The sequence below is a fragment of the Rhipicephalus sanguineus genome, chromosome 4, assembly GCF_013339695.2.
Source record: "Rhipicephalus sanguineus isolate Rsan-2018 chromosome 4, BIME_Rsan_1.4, whole genome shotgun sequence".
Taxonomy (NCBI): Eukaryota; Metazoa; Arthropoda; class Arachnida; order Ixodida; family Ixodidae; genus Rhipicephalus; species Rhipicephalus sanguineus.
In genome coordinates, this window is record NC_051179.1 from 115254323 (window position 1) to 115277349 (window position 23027).

General features: G+C 47.1%; 1 protein-coding gene across 1 annotated transcript in view; it reads left to right on the forward strand.

Annotated features, from left to right (window-relative positions):
- Positions 1–1160: 1160 nt before the first annotated feature.
- LOC119390605 (3-oxoacyl-[acyl-carrier-protein] reductase FabG) overlaps positions 1161–23027 on the forward strand; it is a 67363-nt gene continuing 45496 nt past the window's right edge. Inside the window, exons 1-2 of the mRNA XM_037658194.2 lie at positions 1161–1298; positions 22851–22990. Of these exons, the coding sequence (XP_037514122.1) occupies positions 1262–1298; positions 22851–22990 (177 nt within the window). The 5' untranslated portion in view covers positions 1161–1261. The remainder of the gene's footprint in view (positions 1299–22850; positions 22991–23027) is intronic.

Sequence of the window (23027 nt, forward strand, 5' to 3'; positions counted from 1 at the left end):
GCCGCATGTGCACGAAGCGCAATGAAATCCCACTGCGATCATATATGTCGTGCTTGAGCCATTAGACGGAGTAAATGCCGGAAAAGAAGCGCGCATGCTATTTACTGGTCTAAAAAGCTATTCACACGTTATAAAACCCCAGGTGGCCTGAAATGAGCCGGGGTCTTCCAAAACGGCGCACTTCATAATAAAATGGTGCTTTTTCCACATGAAACCGCCACAGTTATTTTCTAAACATCACTTGAAAGTACGCTTCACTTAGAGCACTGAATCCCACGAAGCGTTTAGAGAAGATAACGCCCTCGTAGGAGCTTTGATGATAACGAATTGGCTCCACAGTGAGATTCTGCCTTCCGAAAACCAATCATCTTCATGCCTATGAAGACCAATGGTTTGGTGAGCGTGGTTTTACAACTAATTCACCCACGAGGGCATTTTGTTTTCGTAGTGAGAACGTCTTTGAGTTTCCTGTCTTTTGGGTTCCTGCCTGAGTGATAACAATTCTGGCACTATGAGTCCCCATTCGCTTCACTGCTGTGATAAGTGCAGTTGTACACGGCGACATCTACGTGTTTTCGCTAGAATAAAACGTAACGTCAACGTGAAGAAGCGTTCGCCGACTGCATTCCACGTGGAATATACAATTAATGAAAGAGGGCAGCCCACCGCCTATGATAGCGATTAAAACTCGTGTCATCATGTGACAGCCCAACACACCGCAGTTTAATTTTCGGGCTTGTTCGCTTTTGTTTCAGGAGTTTTATGCGCGAGAGCAACAGCATAATTATAAGGCAAATCGTAGTGGATAACTTCTGGTCAATATTGACTACCCGCGTTGCTTAAACGAGCACGCACGTTCAAGCATATAGAGATATTTTTCAAAATCGAGCCTCATATAAATGCATCCGCATCGGTCAGCATACGAAATCTGTGACCTCAAATCGAAAGAGCTTCCAATTTTTTCATGCTTTTTTTGCATAAACGACACAATACGTTCGAAAAGCAACAACGACCAAAGTCCCTCCGACGTCCTCAGAATTCGCCGCTGAGTAGCCGCCCATTGGTATTGCTCGAAGGCGTACGGAGAGATGGTGAAAGTGCGTTCTTCCGTGTACGAAACAGCTGCGGGAAAGGGGGACGCTGCCGACTCCGGCATGTCCTCACCCGGCAATTTTGGGAAGCAGTTGGCTCCGCAAGGTCGTGCTGTCCACTTCGTTTGCCCAGCCGGTACACAGAACCACTCACCGAACTCGAACGTACAATGCCGGACCTCAAAGGAAAAGTCGCCATCATAACTGGTACGTGTTTGGCGCTTCCGTATTTTGCAAATACTGAATGGCTGTCGTTCGCTAGCTGCAACTGTCACGGTCAGTTCTACTCCGATGTAGATGCGCTCAAAGACTTATGCGCTGCGATTGCATGGGTGCCAAGTGCAGAATCGTTTTATTAGGCACGACTTGTTGTGGTGCATTGCGCATAAAGTGTGGTTATTCGAGGTTCTTCGATGTGCACGCGAATTACCTAAACTGTGGTGTTTTCGCACTTAATTCCATGGAAACTCGGCCGCGCTGAATTTGCTGAACCGGTGACATCGAGGACGGAAGCGCGACGTCATTCCCCATATAAGTTACTTTGGCGCTATGGTTCAGAAAAGTGCACTAATTTCGTTTTTTTTTGTTCCTTCTATTTTATTCCCGACACCTACCTGACGAGAATACACCTAGCAAGGGTTTTTGGATCGAGTGGTCTTGGATATGACCTAAAGCTTTTGTCCTTTGTCTAATCGAAGCAGCATAGATACTGTGCAGAATTCCAGGTATTCACTTAAAATGTGGCGTAGTGAATTCGGTGTTCTCTTTCCTCGAGAAAGTAGTTACCACAATTCAACATGCACCCACGTGTCAGACTATAAGCGTAATGACTGAATTGGCCGGAATTTCAAAGGCGAATGTCGAGATAGAGAAGCTACCAAATTATTGTCTATAAGAACTTATAATTTGTTTTAAAAAACTGAATAAGCATATTGCGTATCGTCCTACTTGCAGAATAGGACGACCACGAACGTCCGTGACATATTATTCACGTTTTCGATCAATTACATACGGGTCCTTTTCAGGGTGCAGCTTTTATGCGCCCATTCGCGGAGTTTCGCACTGCCCTTGTGCGTAACCGAGCGAACGATTGACAGACACAAGGAAGAACGGAAGGGATCGCACGCAGAGCGTTGCTCGCGAAAGGCAGAGCGTGCGCACACGGAGCTGGCGTTACTAGAGTCTTTTAGCAAGTTACCGAAATATGGAACGCAGATACGGTAAGGCTGTACCGTAGCGTTCCTCCTTTCCCGGTCGTTGTGCTTAAGCCGCACAACGACCGGGAAAGGAGGAGCGCTGCCGTACAGCCTTACCGTATTACCGTAACGTGATCCCGTAACTTGCTCAAAACATCTAATGTCACTTCTGGCAAGGCGTGTTTCCGACGTTTTCCATTCCCGAGACTGCGACCTCCTCGCACTTTCACCCATTCAGCTCTTTCGAATCGCAGTGGGCGGAACATTGCATGTTGGCGCAGTTTGAGCGCCACTAGTGAAGTGTTGCTTGTGGTGCTGCTGCTCACCGAAGTCCCGGAGCAGTGACCCAGTGCCGCCGTCACCAGAATCCTGCTGCGCTCTGATTTCTCATTAGGGAGTATCATCATCGTCGGCTACTGATTCCCTCGGATACTTATCCCATTTTTAAATGCGAAGCATTTCTTAGCGAACTTCTGCGACTTTGAGCGTGTCTATCTATCTATCTATCTATCTATCTATCTATCTATCTATCTATCTATCTATCTATCTATCTATCTATCTATCTATCTATCTATCTATCTATCTATCTATCTATCTATCTATCTATCTATCTAGCCGCCTACGACTTTGTGCTCTCCTGGTCGCTTGGTTCATCGAATGTGCACCAAAATTGGTATGGCGTAACATGACTGTATGACGAACATAAATGACAAGTGGTAACATGAAAATCATGACACGCATGTCATGTACAGCATGATTTACATGCTACGCTCATGGTGCGCTGGCGGCCGTTTCGCTAGTTTGATATACACCAAAATTGGTATCTTGCGACGTGACTGTGTGACGAACATAAATAACACGAGTTAACATGAAATCATGACACGCATGTCATGTACAGCATGACTTACGTGCCACGCTCATGGGGCGCTGGCGGCGGTTTCGCTATCTTGACCTACCCCGAAATTGGTATTGCGTGACGTGACTGTGTAACGAACATAAATAACACGAGATAACATGAAAATCATGACACGCATGTCATGTACAGCATGACTTATGTGGCACGCTCATGGGGCGCTGGCGGCAGTTTCGCTAGCTTGATCTACCCCGAAATTGGTATTGGGCGACGTGACTGTATGACGAACATAAAAACTCGAGTTAACATGAAAATCATGACAGGCATGTCATGTACAGCATGACTTACGTGCCACGCTCATGGAGCGCTGGCGGCAGTTTCGCTAGCTTGATATATACCAAAATTGGTATCTTGTGACGTGACTGTGTAATGAACATAAATAACACGAGTTTACATAAAAATCATGACACGCATGTCATGTACAGCATGACTTACGTGCCACGCTCATGGAGCGCTGGCGGCAGTTTCGCTAGCTTGATCTACCCCGAAATTGGTATTGCGCGACGTGACTGTGTAACGAACATAAATAACACGAGTTAACATGAAAATCATGACACGCATGTCATGTACAGCATGACTTACGTGCCACGCTCATGGGGCGCTGGCGGCGGTTTCGCTATCTTGACCTACCCCGAAATTGGTATTGCGTGACGTGACTGTGTAACGAACACAAATAACACGAGTTAACATGAAAATCATGACACGCATGTTATGTACAGCATGACTTACGTGCCACGCTCATGGGGCGCTGGCGGCAGTTTCGCTAGATTTATATACCCCAAAATTGGTATCTTATGACGTGATTGTGTGACGAACATAAAAAAAACGAGTTAACATGACAATCATGACTCACATGTCATGCACAGCATGACTTACGTGCCACGCTCATGGGGCGCTGGCGGCGGCTTCGCTAGCTTGATCTACCCCGAAATTGGTATTGCGCGACGTGACTGTGTAACGAACATAAATAACACGAGTTAACATGAAAATCATGACACGCATGTCACGTACAGCATGACTTACGTGCCACGCTCATGGGGCGCTGGCGGCGGTTTCGCTAGGTTTATATACACCAAAATTGGTATCTTGTGACGTGACTGTGTAACGAACATAAATAACACGAGTTAACATGAAAATCATGACACGCATGTCATGTACAGCATGACTTACGTGCCACGCTCATGGGGCGCTGGCGGCGGTTTCGCTATCTTGACCTACCCCGAAATTGGTATTGCGTGACGTGACTGTGTAACGAACACAAATAACACGAGTTAACATGAAAATCATGACACGCATGTTATGTACAGCATGACTTACGTGCCACGCTCATGGGGCGCTGGCGGCAGTTTCGCTAGATTTATATACCCCAAAATTGGTATCTTATGACGTGATTGTGTGACGAACATAAAAAAAACGAGTTAACATGACAATCATGACTCACATGTCATGCACAGCATGACTTACGTGCCACGCTCATGGGGCGCTGGCGGCGGCTTCGCTAGCTTGATCTACCCCGAAATTGGTATTGCGCGACGTGACTGTGTAACGAACATAAATAACACGAGTTAACATGAAAATCATGACACGCATGTCATGTACAGCATGACTTACGTGCCACGCTCATGGGGTGCTGGCGGCGGTTACGCTAGATTTATGTACACCAAAATTGGTATCTTGTGACGTGACTGTGTAACGAACATAAATAACACAAGTTAACATGAAAATCGTGACACGCATGTCATGTACAGCATGACTTACGTGCCACGCTCATGGAGCGCTGGCGGCCATTTCGCTAGCTTGCTCTACCCCGAAATTGTCATTGCGCGACGTGACTGTGTGGCGAACATAAAAACACGAGTTAACGTGAAAATCATGACACGCATGTCACGTACAGCATGACTTACGTGCCACGCTCATGGGGCGCTCGCGGCCGTTTCGCTAGCTTGATCTACCCCGAAATTGGTATTGCGCGAGGTGACTATGTGACGAACATAATAACACGAGTTAACATGAAAATAATGACAGGCATGTCATGTACGGCATGACTTACGTGCCACGATCATAGCGCGCTGGCGGCCGTTTCGCTAGCTTGATCTACCCGGGAATTGGTTTTGCGCGACGTGACTGTGTGAGGAACATAAATAACACGAGTTAACATGAAAGTCATGACGTATGTCATGTACAGCATGACTTGCGTGCCACGCTCATCGGGCGCTGGCGGCCATTTCTCTAGCTTGATCGACCCCGAAGTTGGTATTGCGCGACGTTACTGTGTGACGAACATAAATAATGGGAGTTAACATGAAAACCATGACACGCATTTTCCTCAATGACATACAAGACTATGTATGCAGCTCTTTGCTGGCTGCTTCGCATTACATCGATTCCCACGATGCGTGGGATCTGCCGGCTTTTCTTGCTATCTTTCTTTCTTTTTTTTGCGGAACGTGACGGAAGGCTTCGGATTTCCACTTAGTGTCTCCAGCCTTGAAGGAAATAGTACTGCTGCAAGCTCAGCGAGCTCATGCAAGCCCGATATTGCGCGATCTGGTTACAATACACGAGGTCCGTTTAAAGGTAGTTGGAGTGAACAAAACGAAAAGCCGAATGAAAGTTTCGCGGCAAAATATATTGCCGTTCGCCCTAATATTCATCATGCGAAAATACAAACGTATGTTCAACAAATATTTATAAACGTACAAGATGGCCGTTCGTGGTACGCGCTCTCGCTACTGATTGTCTTTTATGTGCAACGTCAGACCCACGCTACCAATTGAATGATATTAAAAATGTTAGTTCAGAATTAATTTTATCTTTTGACAATTCTGAGAATATAATGACCAGCTCTCGTGGACGTGGTGTTAAACAAGCCGAGCAAGCGCTGCTTGACGCGAGCGCGTATGCTAAAGATTCAGAAGACGAGAAAACACACCAACGAAAGTCGGAGTATTTCGATCTCTCTTTTTACGTACTGCGGTAATTCGCTTCTGTGTTTAATGGCTTCTTCGTGGCTTCTTTACTTACACCAGCCTTATTGATCCCTACGCGAATTTAGCCGCGCCTTACATCTCCCTTATTTGTCACGGAACATCGGTCTGAAAATTCCAGTTTAATAGGCTCTCAGTTGACATCTCTTCGAGTGCGTAAGTCTTTTACGTAAACAAATGGAAGAATGGGTGATCTCTCTTAAATCTGCAAAGTCGACGACAAGGAAGAAATGCTCTACACTTCACGCCCAATCTCTCGCTGTAAGAAGAGGCGCCAAATTTAGTGCCTGGCTAACGCGCTACATCAATGCACACCTAGTTTTACGACCGTAGAGTGCCGCACAATAGTTTCGCTCAAATAGCTTGTGCCGTATTTGGTGTTCGACATTAGCCTAAATCTGCGTTAACGAGCGCTTTTGCATTTCGGTCCCGAAGAAATGCGGTCTCTGATCGCTGTGTTCCGGACACACTCCTAACCTGACCTGACCTGACCAAGCCTAACTTAACCTAACCTAACCTAGCCTAAGCTAACCTAACGGGGTTGTCTGATTCAAGTTGGGAGGCACGTGCCACCGCGCTTACAACGCTTCATTGTTGCCGCATCCGCGGCTTCGCGGTAACAGTCGTTCAGAGGCATGGGTTGACCTTGATGACGCGACTGACATAGCTTGCTATTTTCCTCAAGGCCGGGATTGCAGAGATCGCGCGAAAGCGGCGAGCGTGTGTTGGCGGCCAGCCAAGCAGCACCAGCCTCGCGTTTGTTCTTCCGCCGATCCGATGGACACACTCAATCTGCGGCCGCTTCTTAATGGTCGCCACGCACGGATGGGCCGTGATTTTCGCTTGCGCAGTGGAACAACTCGAAGCTGCGCACGTCGCGAAGGCACGCTGCTCGCGCAGCGTTGCAGAGACAAAATAAAAGGTGCTCTGGGCCACGGAGAGAGGCAAGAAAATAATGAAAATCAGCGCGCAGAAATGGAAGACATGACAGGGAAGGCAATTCGCTCTTCCGCGATGGTTTCCTTTATCGCGAATTACAAACTCACGCAACAGTTTTTTCTACGGCAGAAGATCATTAGAGAAGGAAAAGCGTTCCGAACCACCCAGACATCACTTTTATATGAATCCATCGTCGTCGTGGTGGTCATCGTAGTAAGTAGTAGTAGTACTAGTAGTAGTAGTAGTAGCAGTAGTAGTAGTAGTAGTAGCAGCGGTAGGCGTCACGCAGGTCACATCGCCAGACAGGGAAGTGAATGAAGAAATAAGGAAGACGAGATGATGACGACGATGATGCTGGTGAGCTGGCTAGCCAATCACGTACACTCGCTTGCATAAAGCTTCTCTGTCCACCGTTTTTCAGGGCGTGTAACTGGCTAAATATATTTTTCGGGAGAGCGGTTTTTTAGGCGCCCATTCATGTACTGAGCGTCGTCATTCGTTGTTCATCGCCGTAACTGAGCGAACAAGCGCAGCGAAAAGCATCCTGCCTCGCGCGCCTCGAGCCACGCGACGCTCTTTTTTTAGGGGCGAAGCTCCTTAAGGCGGCACCCGTTCGTCCCTCGTAGTCGTAGTCGTAGTGCGTAACCAGTCTTACGCTTTGACCTCCAAGGTTGTGCCGGTGGGAGATTTTTCCTGTGCGTTGTTGAACAATAAAAAAAACGCCAGGCCTGCGCTGAAACCGCAGCACAGTGACAGCGAAAGCTGGAAGAGCGGCGTTTCAAGAGCCCGTTGTAAGCTCTCTTGGGGCTACAATACAAGTACACTAGAAAGGTACCCACTACGCCATAAATCAAATTTTCGTGAAGTTGGGAAGCGCCTACTAAGCCATTATTCGTCATTCTGCGGAGAAGCCAGGCACCAGCTACACGTCTGTAAGGGATTATGTGCACTTTTGTTGACGCGACGACTGATGACGATGAAGAATTACGGCTCAGCCCTTTGTAATGGGTTGGAAGCTTTAAACGGCCCACCAGTTATGTAATTTCCACTGGGTGACGCCCGGTCGCTGTTTCCCTCTGCCGTCATGCTGTATAACATACTCTGACGTGGGAGAGAGACGGGGGAGGGGTGCGAAGACCTTTACTGAGACCCCGAGGAAATGGATCATGCGCTTATGGGCTTCCTTGGCAACCAATACAAGTGCACTTGAGAGGAACCCACTACGCTATAAATCATTGTAATTTTTGAGAAGTAGGGCAGCAAGCACTGTGCCATTTTTCGTCATTCTACGGAGAGCCGTGCTATCTGCTAAACGCATGCAAGGCATTATGCACACTTTGTTGATGCTGTGCCTGATGACGACGAAGAATTATGGCAGAGACCTTTGTAATGGGTTGGAAGCAATCAACAACCTACTCGTTGCGCAATTCGCATTGTGTGACGCCTGGTTATAGAATTCGCGTTGTGCGACGCTTGGTGCTTATTTTACTCTTCTACCACGCTATATTGCATATGCTAATGTGGTTCGTGGCACCAGCTACACGTCTGTAAGGGATTATGTGCACTTTTGTTGACGCGACGACTGATGACGATGAAGAATTACGGCTCAGCCCTTTGTAATGGGTTGGAAGCTTTAAACGGCCCACCAGTTATGTAATTTCCACTGGGTGACGCCCGGTCGCTATTTCCCTCTGCCGTCATGCTGTATAACATACGCTGACGTGGGAGAGAGACGGGGGAGGGGTGCGAAGAACTTTACTGAGACCCCGAGGAAATGGATCATGCGCTTATGGGCTTCCTTGGCAACCAATACAAGTGCACTTGAGAGGAACCCACTACGCTATAAATCATTGTAATTTTTGAGAAGTAGGGCAGCAGGCACTGTGCCATTTTTCGTCATTCTACGGAGAGCCGTGCTATCTGCTAAACGCATGCAAGGCATTATGCACACTTTGTTGATGCTGTGCCTGATGACGACGAAGAATTATGGCAGAGACCTTTGTAATGGGTTGGAAGCAATCAACAACCTACTCGTTGCGCAATTCGCATTGTGTGACGCCTGGTTATAGAATTCGCGTTGTGCGACGCTTGGTGCTTATTTTACTCTTCTACCACGCTATATTGCATATGCTAATGTGGTTCGTTCCCGACACGAAGCCTGTATAGGACCTTTTTGCAAAGCGGTTTCAACCACCGGCATGGCTCAGAGGTTGAATACTGGGCTCACACGCAGAGGGGCCCAGGTTCGAACCTCGTTCCATCCTGGAATTGTTTCTTATTTCGTTGTTTTTTTCTTATTTCGAGCGATACTGGTTACGGACACCGGCGGCGGCGGCGGCGGCGGCAGCGGCGGCGGCGGCGGACAACTACGGCGCCAAAAACGGCCGGTGAAATGATCTCATAACAGCTTTCGCTGTAAAATTCGCAGCGTTAGCTAAAAGCCGACTTCTTCTGTCTCTCATTCCCATTAGCATCCATTCTTTACCTCCAAGGTAGTGCCTGGTGAGATTTCTCCTGTGCGTGATTAAACAATAAAAATTTTGTTCAAAACGCCGTTGATTGATGAAATAAACCAACGAAAGACGCCAGATGTTTTGTAAAAGAAAAACGAAAGAACGCCAGATGTTTCTAAAGCAAAACGAAAATACGCCAGCTGTTTAACGAAAGACGCCAGATGTTTTCTAAAGCAATGGTTTTCTAAACAATGAAAATTCACAGCGTACATGTAAAATTAAAGTGAGCTGCAAGTCGTCATAACTCATCGAACCTTTAGTATAAACGCGCCCGATCTCACGTCGGTGATGATGTACTGGGCAGAATTCACGGAATATTCACGGTTTACCGATGAACCTCCGCAGCTTCGCCCACTCATCATCATTCACTCCGTGGATATGCTGTGATTTTTTTTACTAATTCCCGCTGGATTTCTCAGGAATTATTGCCGCCGAAACAGAAAATAAGAAAATAAATAAAGAATATAAACGTCAATGTAATAAAAAATAAAATAATTAAAAATAAGCATTGCCTGTAGATGCAGTTCGCATTTATTTCCACACATCCCTGACCTTTGTAGCGGCGCTACTTACGCAAGGGGACAGGGATTCACCGCCAACTGAATAATGCAAAGAATGAATTTTGTAAGAACACGTACGTGTATTACGTAATTTCTTTTTTTCCCCGGCCTATTCCAGCTTCTTTTAAGCGACGCATGGGTGCCGAATTCCGCGCTGTACGATGTCCGTGAATGCCAGCAACGTCAGCGATTACACGCGACTTCGGCGAGGCAACGGTTTTAAAGCGCCTCATAAAACCTTAGATAACTTTGCAGTCATCATCCGACACACTTTAAACGCAGCCACCACCGAGTTCCGCGATGTCGACACGATTGCACGGTCGATACTAAGTTTTCCTTTTAGCAGTGAAGTCGTGTTTTTTTTTTATTTGTCTCTACCGGATTCGGTGCATAAAGTGAAACCAATTTAAAAGCAAAAAAAAAAAAGGACAGACCAAGCTACGAAGTGGCAAAATGTAGAGGAGCGAAGCGGAATAGAAGATACTGAAATGCCGCGCCTTATATTAGGGCCTATTAATTTTATTTATTTATTTATTTATTTATTTATTTATTTATTTATTTATTTATTTATTTGCATATTTCTGCGGGCACAATGTGAGCCTCAGTACTAAGGCCTATATGGATGCATGCGACAGTTTGAAAGCGTTTTGATGTTATCATTCACGCATATAAAACGGAATTACCCATGTGATTTGTAATTATCCACCTGGCCATATTGTAGCGCTTTGCTACGGTATAGCACCGTTTAATCAAATTTGCAAAACTTGCGTGATTATAGCACCTACAAAAACTTGTGCGATTATAACATGTGATTATAACATGTATAAAAAACATTGACCTGTGTTACATTGCATTGGTTTGGCAAGACGCATTACCACATCGGTGCGACAACAATCTATCTGATCTAGTTAGAATCACTGATGAGGAAAAACGAACATAGAAAAAAGAGAGCTTAATCCCCTACGAGGAACCGAATCCAGACCCATTGCGAAATGAGCGATTAGTTTTCCTTGAGAGTCCGGCGAGGAAAAAACATCATTATGCAGAGGCGTGTTAATAGGTTTGGACAAGGAAGCGACGTGTGGATAATCCGACAAACGCGGCTAGTAGGCCGTCGCCACGTCGTATCTCACGTAACTATGTATCTCATGAAAACATAGCCAGCCCCGAGTACGTCTTAAGGACGAACCCCATACGCGTGAAAATCCACGCCACGGCGAAGTGCGACGCGAAAGGCGACGTAGGCGGCTGTCGCGCGACAATCGTTTTGTCGATCGCTCGGTTGTGCAACTCTAGAAAGTGTTGCTCGTCGCCCGGAAGTCGTATGACCGAATAGCCAATTGCAAGAAGTCGGAACGGGATGTATGTGAGTGACGCACTGCCGGCACTGCACAGAAACAACAAATAACAAAAAGTTGCACAACTTATGCAGCAGCGCACAGAAGTGGAAATGACTACGACAGGGACAGAGTCTAAGGTGTCGTCGTCCTTTCCACTTTTGCGCGCTGTTACATGAGTTGCAATGAACCAACTAACCCAGCAAGCAACCATTCGAAAGTTCACGTACGTCAGAAGAAAAATTAATGCAAGACTCAGAGAAAGAGTTATGTCACTTTATACAACAAAAACTTCGACCATCTCCCCGAAGCATAGAGTTTCTTACAATAATACCTAGAGGGGAATCTGGCGCTAGTGTCTATGCGGGCTCCTTGAGCAGCGCTTCAACCACCATGGGAATGATGGGAAGTACAGGCTTCGGATCTGCTTCGGATGGATTAAGTTCTTGAGATTCGCAACGCTTGTTTGCTGAGTGTAAAACAAAGTGATATGAAGTTAATTCCAATTAAAACTTGCTTCATTCTTTTGTACGTAAAACTTATTGCAAAAAGTTTGCGTTACCGTGAGATGGAACTGAAACCTGGACAAATTCAACCACCAGGGTATGCATTGCTCTGAAATTGTGTTCCAGATTTGGCATGACCAAATAATGGATTATTTTTGTACAACACTTGAAAAGAAGCACGCTTGTTTTTCCCTCGAAAGTACGCATTATCTATTTATGGAAATAACAGTACTGTATTGAGTGAGAAACACTTAACGTATCGTCTGCTGCGATGCCAGGTGCGTCTGTTCAAATGGTCTGCCTCCAACGCATCTCTCGTTTTGTTGTGAAGTCAAGTCAGAGGAGCGCGACGGTGCGTCTACTTAGCTTCGCCGTCGTTTTGCAGCTGATTTGAACAAGTTTTGGTAAGACGCGCTTATCAAGCAAACGTGAACTCGATGCAGTTTGCTGCACTGACATGGGACGCTACATCTGTGCGCAGCGGTGAGTGCACGACGCTTTGCTAAAACAGTCAAATACAACCTGTAAAGCTGCAGCGTCGCAGTAAACCAAGAGATCTAGCGGTCTTCAGCCTCTCTGAACAACAAAGGCGCTGCTTGAGTGCTTTGAAACGCACCCCACTACCCATGCCTCGCGAAGAACGAAACTGAAACTGTAGAAAAAGATCCGTAGACAGTTCGCTAGCTAACGCCATCCAATCCGAAGCCTGTACTTCCCATCATTCCCATGGTGGTTGAACGATCGCAGCGCCAGTTTCCTCTCTAGGGTATTGTATGAAACTCTATGCCCCGAAGGAACCCTGATGGGATGCGAAGCAGCAGCGGTGCGCACGGCGTCGACCCGGTTGAAACGGGCGTCGACGCGGGTGCTGGAAGAACGGTTTGAAGCGAAACTCGGTGTAGCGTTTACTCGAGTAAACGTTAGTTTGAAACGCGAAGACACGGGAGGCGGGTTGGGTTTCGTGTTTCATTAAAGCGTTTGGCACGACTTCGTCGACGTTGTTTCTTCAGAGTCGACACACGGGCGCTGGACCGGAGCAGGCGCGCGTTTCGCCTTGACTACCGCGGGTGAAGCGAGAGGGAAGTGACACACTCAGAGGTGTTGCGAGCGGGCGGAGCAGCCGGCAGCTGCGGGCGCTACGGCGAGCATGCTGCTAGTGAGGGAGAGAGTGACGTCAGCACGCACCTGCGAGGGAAGCGTGCGAGGGGAGCGTGACGTCAACGCAAAGCTGTGGCGCGACCTACTTGGCAACGCTCCAACACCTACGGCGAGGGGAACGCGTTGCGGCGCATTCGTACGGACGCACGTAACGTACGGCGTTACACACGTGAGTCAAAGAGCTGCTTCGCATCTAAAACATATTGCTTTACGTTAGATACCGCTGGCGTCAGGCCAGTTTCAGTACAGAGCAGCCGCTGCCGTGCCAGCAACACTAGAAATTCGCTGCCGAAGCCATCGCGTGAATTGGGCTTGGTTTCGTAATCGACAGATTGAGCGAAGGTATTTGCTCCGCGTCGCTCGTCGCCGTCGCGCAGATTTTCCCGCATATGGTGTTTGGCATTTTTCAGATTAAGTGAGAGGACCAGCGGTGCGTTGGCGTAGCAGTCTAAACGAATGCGAAAATGACCCTTCGCGCTGCAGATCTTCCCGACATGACATTACCGCCTGGCTTCGGTCCAGATACAACCACCTCCGGCAGTACCGATGTTTTAAGTTTGCAGAAATCAAATGCAACGGAATTAACGTTGTGCTTCTAAAGAACAGCCCGCGTGCCGCCAGAAATCAAGTTTTACTGAGTATCCCTGAAAGCCTGGTCTTCGGCGAAAATTGAGACGATTGCCGTATTATGAGTTCCGCAAGAATTATCCGTTCCGTTTGCATCTATCCAGAACCGGCGTCCCCCACAAATCTCTTAAAGGGGAAGACGCAGTGGACCTCCGTAGAGTTCAAACGGGGGTCTATCCAAATTTGTTGCGATTGCACAAAATTTTTCCGACGTTGTATGGGCGCGATTGTCCGTGGTGTCGCGACTCGCCGCCAACCCTCTACCATATCTCATGGGGTTGCAGTAAAAGGCCAAATAAACTCAACTGCCTACAGCATAAGTACCACATAGAAAACTCTTTGGAGCAATGGGAGGCACTCCTCGCTAGCTCGGACCCGGAGGTGCAACTAGCGCTCCTGGGCCATGTCCGGCTGGCGGCACAAGCCAGTGGAGCCTTGGACATGGGGCCCCACCCATCTAGCTCCTAGACCCCTTCCCTTTTCCCCAATAAAAGTTATTCTTCTTCTTCATCCAGAACCGTTACTAGAACTGCGTTATTTTCATGCCACAGATTGTCGAATTAAACAGGGCCAGAGTGAAGCAAAGCGGCATGGTTGTATTTCCTTTTATATCTTTTATTCGCCATTACAGGAAGCAGGAATGTTACAAAAGCTTATGGGCGTAAATTATAAGGAGATTGTACATACTACAGGCTACGAACAAAGGAATCAGACTACAGAAAGACCAGTCTTTAAATGTACTAACATAGGCTATTATAGTATGGAGACGACAGAGGATGAATGTGGTTTTAGTCAGCGCTTGTACCTGGGAGGGATGAATCAAATTTTATGTAGGTGCGACACTTGCTGAACATAGGTCTTGATCGAACAGACGACCTATACGGTGAAGGCACAAGAAAAAGTCAGGAACGTTTGGGTAAACTTGATGCATTTTAAAAGAAAAGCCAGGTTTCGTAGCGCAAGGAAAGGTTGCGCAAGCTCAAATTTGCTTTTATTTGACTAACACTAGCCTCACGAAGACAGTTGTATAATATGATGCAAACGGCGTTAATTTGAACGGTTTCAAGGCTGAGAACGGGATTGTTTAAGGGCACTGGGAAAGGCAAAAATTTAAAAAGAAGCATGGCTGATCCTTCCGTCATAGGAATCGATATATTATTAAAGTGAAACGCGACTTCACAGAAGTAGTTGATTGTTAATTGTGCATTGATCTATGAGAGTTTGTACAGCTATAGCACCGATTGAGGTGGATGCAACCACGTCTGCGCCTATAGTGGCACATCTCCATAGCGACGACTGACGCCCATGATCATGATTTAACCGTTGTCGTTGCTGAAATTTTTAACATCTGCCTGGACACAGCATATCGTGAATGCCACGCAAAGATGGCATCACCAAGCGCATAATAAGCACTGGTACTCGATATGCATTTCTTCAAGGCGTCGTTAATTGAGGAGAGTCACGACACGGTGTGCCCTCCCGAATAATAAGGTAACCTATGCCTATACATACCACAGTGCGCTTCAGCAACATGGGAGGCAGAGATTCATTGCTTGAGCCGCGAACGAGCGATGGCATTCCACGTCCCGCTGGCCTTTGTCTGCTCCACAAAGGCATGGCAATCGCCCGTCGACATAGTTGCCTTTCGGCGGCGCTTATTGCAGCAGATTTATTAGTCAGTGCTATCACATTCGAAGGAGTAGGCGGCAGAGAAACACCGTTAATGCCTGTGGAAGCTTCACTACTCTGACAACGAGCCGTCACAGGCTAACACGACGCAAAAAGCAAAGCGCGTAACGGCGTTTAGGGTAGAGCACTGCACGGGCCCGGGCCGGGCCGTCCGAAATGTTTTCCGGCGGGCCCGGGCTGGGCTCGGGCTTGAAAGTGACGGGCCGGGCGCGGGCTTGAAGCCGTGGGCCTGGGCCGGGCTCGGGCCCACTCATAAGGCCTAAGTCGGGCCTTCGAGCACACGCGAACGTTGTGCATTGCATGGTCTAAGGCGTTCTGTGCCAAGCTGAGTGACACGTGCAAAGAGCTGGCTCTAAGTAGAGCTTAGAAGGGTGAAACCGTTTATCTGGATTAGCATTAAGTATGGTGTAGCAGCTTGATTATATAATTATATTGTACACGGCGATTACGTTGCGTCACGACCTTAGAATATGAACGATTTATATTTCATCTACTTTTGGTGGCGGTTCACCATATATAACTTTAACGTTTTTTATCTTGCTGCAAGAAATTATTAATCAGGAGGCTCTTTTAAAAAATTCTGTATTTAATGTTTCCAACGCGAGTGTAGAAAAGAGCATCAAAGAAAATGTCACGGGTTTGCTTCTATCCGGTTTTTCGTGTTTGTTGTATACTTCTTTTAAATAAATTTTGTTGCTGTTTTATTTTCACTATACAGTTATTGTAATGACTTGCCATGTGCCATATAGGCAACATTTCATTTACATTCCTTGGTATTACGTGACAAAAGCACGATATGATTACGAGGCACGCCGTAGTGAGTACCGGATTAATTTCGACCACCTGGAGTTCTTTAACGTGCACTTAAAGATAAGTACACGGGTGTTCTTACATTTCGCCCCCATCAAAATGCAGCCGCCATGGCCACTGGAATCGCATCTGCGTCCTACGACTTAGCAGCGAAATAGCTTAACCGCTAAGCCACCACCGCGGGCAAAGGAACATTTGGATTCATGTACACATCGGATTTTGCCCGCTACAAAGCGCAAGGCATCATTAATAATCTTCATCAACAACTTATATCCTCTAGCGGGTCCGGGCTGGGCCTGGTTAAATTTAATATTGAACGCCCGGGCCCGGTCTTACCATGGAACCACGGGCCCGGGCCGGGCTCGGGCTGGGTACGGTCATGTACGCCCGGGCCCGGGCTGGGCCTGGGCTTGGAACCACGGGCCTGGGCTGGGATCGGGCTTCATAATGCGGGCCCGGGCCGGACTTGTGCAGTGCTCTAGTCTAGGGCCCCTCCTGGATGCCACCGCGGCCTGCAGCGTTCCTTCGCTGGTGTCGGGATGGCTATCGCTTCCTATGGGCGCTTGTTACTTTCTTGACGCAGTACTTCACTTCATCTCCCCCAGACGGCGGCACGGCCCCGCGCCGCCTAGAGTTACTGTATATGCTACCTTTAGGTAGCAGAGTTGCGCATAGGTCTGGCTAGCAACCACAGCTATGCGGTCAAGTCGCACTCCGTTTTTGCAGGCGACATGCCTACCGTGTCGCCGAATAACATGTCTGGCGTGTCGAAGACCGGCGATAAACATTGATTATCGATGGCTAGTGTTAATTTAGTTCGCTGCAGCGGCGGCGTCGAAAAATACAAAAACTGGCCCGAGCATCAGCTTCTCCGCAATGCATGGTTGCTAGCGGCGTTTGGAAGACAGATGCGCAACTCTGCTACCTAAAGGTAGCATATACAGTAACTCTAGCGCCGCCTATCTCCGCCAACAGAGAGCATCGTTCGAGAAATAATATAGATATATGGAGGTACAAGAGAAAGCATCGGTAGCAAAGGGAAATAGGAATGCTGCAATTATGAAGCACAGAGCTTTATGGGGATACAATAGGTACGAGGTGCTTCGAGGGCTGTGGAAGGGTGTGATGGTCCCGGGGCTTACATTTGGGAACTCAGTGGTGTGCATGAAGTCAGAGGTACAATCAGGAATGGATGTAAATCAAAGGACGGTGGGCCGCCTCGCGTTGGGCGCTCACGGGAAGACGACAAATGAGGCTGTAAAGGGTGATATGGGATGGACAGACTTTGAAGTGAGGGAAGCTCAGAGCAAAATTTGATTCGAAGAGAGGCTGAGGAAAATGAAGCAGAGTAGATGGGCAGAGAAGGTTTTCAGGTATTTGTATAGAAAAAGCGCTGACACGCAGTCGAGAAAAAGAACTAGGAGGCTCACCAGTAAATATACGGCTAGCAGTGCGGGCGATATGACAACAAGGAGCATTAAGCAGAAGGTCAGAGAGGCGGAGAGGACTTATTGGATGACAGCGATGGAAAAGAAGCCGGCTCTGAGTAACTACCGAAAGGGAAAAAAAGAAATAAGGAGGGAAAGGTTTTATGATAATTCAAGGGGAAGCGCTTTACTGTTTGAAGCAAGGTCGGGCTGCCTTAGAACGCGTAGTTATAAAGCGAGATTCAGTAACGAAGAAGCAGGGGCGTAGGCAGAAATTTTTTTCGGGGGGGGGGGGCACCTCCTTGATTTGTAGTGGGGGCCGGGCAGGCAGATGTGGTCAACTGTCATTTTGGGCTTAGTATGCAATAGCAAAAAAAAAAGATTTTCGGGGGGGGGGCACGGGCCCGGTGTGCCCCCCCCCCGGCTACGCCACTGCGAAGAAGAACAATGTACAGTGCCGTCCACTCTTAGGGTGAACACGGCTCAGCGTGGCCGCGCTCTGCGGAGCGCCAGTGCATCCAGCCAACGCCGGTGCTGGCACGCCCGTGATCGCTTCCCTGTAGTACAGCAAGAGGAGCACGTTCCCAAGCGTCTGCGCCGTTTCGTTTCGATGCGCAGAGCGCTGCCATGCTGATCCGTGTGCACCCTAAGAGTGGACGACACTGTACATGCTGCGGGGGAACTAAGGAAACGATGGAACATGTACTGATTGAATGTGGCGATATTCACCCAGGTATACGTGTGGGCACGAGTCTACATGAAGCCTTGGGTTTTAGGGACAACAATGGAAAGCTGAACACGTCCGCGATAGAAATAAGTAAGAGACGGTTAGAGTATTGGTGGCAGAAAAGTAGAGATAAAGTACAAAAATAAATAATGGGGAAAAATAAGGTCATTCTGCCTTAAGAGGCAGAGAGATAGACCGTGAATTTATAATTTTTTTGGTATAATAACATAGATTTAATCAATGTAGATAAGGTATCAGGCCAGCATGAAACAAGGAAGTTTTTTTCTTTTTTCTTCGAGCATGGTGGCAGACATGTCACCGCCCCGTTATAAAGGGGACGCTCATAGCATCCATCCATCCATCCGTGTGTGAGAGATATGAGGCGCGTTTGTGGCCCTCCGTGCATATGCCTTGGTGGCGTACTTGGTAGAGCTCCAGGGGTCTATCGTCGCGGACCCCAAAGGCGGGGGTTCGATTCCCGGTGGCGGAACCTTTTTCTTCTAGTTAATCATTCTCTTCTGTTAGTGTGGATCTTACCAACGTCATATCCTTGACGGAAAAACGACAGTGAAGTCTTCGTGGACCCTGCATAAAACACTTTCCTGTTGAAAAAGAAAATCACATTTTTTCCTCGCAATTTGGGCAGTGTATTTCTTTGCGCATATTTTCCATATTCGTCCTTTCCTTAGAAAGTCTTTTTTTTGTGGTTGAAAATTTCCGGAAGCAAGTAGCGAGTGAACACACACCCCAGGACAAGCCCCTGTATGCGCGCCGTGCTTACGTTCATTTTTCTTTAAAAGAAAGAGAACTTCCGGTATGAAAGCCAAAATGCATGTCCGTAGACAGATGTATTGTAAGAAATTGTCGGGAAACTTGGAAGGCAGTCCGAAGACGCTGTGCACCTTTTTATTCGCATTGGTTCTTCGGAGCGTGTCTGTTCGAACACATTTAGCTCCTAGCTTCATTACACCTTGTGTCTGTCGTGCCTGTTGATAAGTTGAGATGCTGAGGGTAAAGAAGGTCTTCAGCGAGCGTAAATTTCGTGGCAACCAATACAGTTCTCTTGTAAAAGCGAATAAATTACGGTGACGTACTGAGGTGCCGAACGGAAAACATGATATATGTGTTATGCAGATACCCTTTTTAGTTACTGAGAAAAGCGATCTTCAAAATGGTCGAAAATGCATGGGACGTATAGGGCTTACCGTGTGCCCTTACATGTGGAGCCAGATGGATGGTCAGTACTTGAGTTTGAATGTTACTGGTGTTTTGTACGCGATTACTGTGACCAGTGAACGCAAGCAACGCATTGAGACAAATGTAGGCATGGGCGCGGTTATCGTTTTATCGTTACTCACAGCATAAATTCAAGGTGCGTCCACCAGGATTGGCCGAAACATACACCACGAAGACATAATAAGAATTAAGCTGCGTTAAGATGGCGCTCTTATCAAAGAATATGCAATGATTACTTTTAGCAGTACTGCTACGGACTTAATTTACATATTGGAGAGTTCAGTTTTGCTAATCATGAGTCGCGCCGAGCATAAATGTCGTTTAGGTCAACACGAAGAGCAATGTTGTTTTAGTAGTTCAGAACTTCATGATATACAATACAGTCATCCGCGAGAAACAATCATCACGAGAGAATATTTTTTGGGAGTTCAACAATACAGACAAGAAAGAGCACAGGCCTAAGTGCTGGGACTTGCTGCACGCGTTAACAGCTCGAGGGTGACCTGTCACAATTAGAGGTTACAACGCTTAATTCTCGCTTAATTTCGAACTACGATGGTCAATATTATTATTGTTGAGGTTTAAAAGTGACTACTTGCGACAGACCGAATAAAATGCTTTAGCGAAATCCATGAAAATACAATAATTTTCTTATAAAGTGGCCCAAAACAGAAAACATATTATTTGTACAAGATAGGAGCTAGGACTTACTTCACTAGTTTTTTTTTTCTTTTAAGGTCATCCTGGTGAATCGAGAAGGAATCGTTTCCGAGAAAGCTGACAAGATGAAGGTAAATGACGTGTTCCATCGATGAAAAGTCCTTAAGCAAGAGGCGGCGTTGGCGCCAATGTTTCCACAAGTCGTCTCGTCTATTCGAGGCAGTTGTTGCCATGAATAAGACATGGCCACTTGTCGAAACGTTTTGTCCAGCGACACCTCCTGCTTAAGGACTTTTCATCATTTTAATGCTACAAGTTCTCGTGAACTTTTGTCTTGTTTGAATGTTCCACTGAGGACTAATAGGTCTTACTGGCGCAGGGGCCACTTATGCCAGATACCAGACGGATGGTGACATGTTGGATTATATTGCACGCGATGCTTCTTAATTATATTGGCGTGTAGATATCATAGTGCTCTTTATTAAGAGACTTCTGCAAGGGCGCCTACTTCTCAACGTTCCAGATGCACCGTAGGACGCGGGCATCTAGGAGCCGTTAGAAGAGATTAAACCAAACTTCCGATGAAGAAAGTGAATACAAGTGTTTCTTCTTTAAACAGAAAAGTCGGTCTTCACAACTTTACCATACGCGCGAATAAATTTTCAATACTGCTGCATGCCTCATTGGAATTGTAACGCACAATCCAGGCAGGTTGAGAATAACTATTTATTGTGGGCTAACTTGTGCCCGAAAAGTAAACGAGAGATATCGGTAGAGTGCCTTGCCGGAGAGAGAGAGAAAAGGTTTATTATGGCAGAAAAGCTGACAGGTCGGCCTGAATCAATGTTCTGACCTGCTACTCAGCAGTAGGAAAGGGGAGAGTGGTAGTATAGAGAGTGGAGAGAAGATGCGAATGATGATGATGGAAAAAAGTGGCGACGAAGTAAGTCCTTGAATGTCCAAAAACTATTTACAGTCTCTCGTCGAGCTCTGTATCGCGCAAAAACATGTTCAGCGCTTTCAGAATATCGCGCTGATGACATGGTGGTGGTCCCAACAGAACTTTTTCTGAAACTTGTTGCTTCGATGACAACAAGACGGCCGCCATTGAATTTCTTTGCGTGAGGTATTGTGGGCAGACGCACAGGATGTGTTCGATAGTCTCAGGAGTGCCACACATCTCGCAATTGGGACTGTCAGCACGGCCGATAAGGTGTTGGTAAGGGCGATTGAATGCCACACCTAGTCGTAGTCGGTGAAATAAGCTTGTAATACACCTTTTCATGGTTGGTGAGATTCTAACACTCATATTTGGGTCAAGTTCGTGACGCCGGCGTTGACGATGGCTTGGTAAAGACCAATATGCTGCTGTTGTCTCACGTAGGAGTGTGTACACTACGGTGTTAGTATCCGGTCGGGAAAAGGGAGTAGCTAGTACTCTGGCGTTATCATGGGCCATCTTTGCCTCCGCATCGGCTTGCTCATTGCCCTGCAGACCGCAGTGCCCTAGAACCCACTGACACATGATACGATGGCTAGTTTTCAGGGCGACATCGTGTAATTCGGCCACTTCGTGAGCAAGTATGGAATAAGGCCCCCGTTTAAGTGCTGAATCTATCACTTGGAGTGCTGGTTTACAGTCACAAAATATAGTCCATTGGTGAGGAGGTTGCGTCGATATTTAACGAATTACCTCGCGGATGGCTACAATCTCTGCCGCCGTCAATGTTGTTCGGTGGTCCAGACGGAAGCGTTCACTGGGAGACCAAGAAGAATAAAATCTCGGAACAGTCCTCGAGCGGGGCGTCACTTCTTCTTCCCCGCATCACGCGCTGAGAAGGCGCGTGCCGTCACGGCCTTTTTTTCGTTTTATCATCGGGCCGTTGTTCTCTTGTAGGGCGCAACCTGCGCGCGTAGTTTGAACATGGTATCTCTCTTGCATCAATATTGTGTTCTGAAGCACACTCTTGGTAATCGTCATCTTCATCAATCGTCATCGTTAAACCGGGCAACAATCTTTAAAAAAAAACCTGGGTCCGCGCCGGCCTTCAAGGCACTCCATTACCTTTGCGCAGAATACAGATGAATAAAAGAGAAATTCAATTTAGGCCTACTAGTTGACAGCAGAAAAAAAGCATGAATGTGCAAAGGTTAGTGCGCCGGATCATTGTGATAGTGAGTAATTATATCGGTATGTTCGACAGTCCGTGATGATAACGGTGTTGCCTAGAGTTCAATATTAAGCGATCTTCAGAAGTTGTGATAATGGACGATATAGTAGTGATCATGCATTGTAACGCACCGCAGTTTACTGCAATGCCCAGCTACAATTTGCTTTCTGTGACACATGAAAGAATAGCGCGATACGTGGTAAGCTACGCCTTCTGCGCATGCGACACCTGAGTGCGAATATACAATACAGACACGCCCATGTGGATATGCATTTTAAGCTCGCGTTTCGTTTCTCCCGACAGGCGCTTCTTCGGGTATCGGGGAAGGAACCGCTCTGCATTTTGCTTCCCTCGGCTGTTGGCTCTCGTTGACAGCGAGGAACAAGCAGGCCCTGGAAAATGTGGCAAAGGAATGCTGCAAGAAAGGAATTCCTTGTGACAAGGTGCGCACACAGCTGTTCTTGTTGTTTCTGCCCAGGA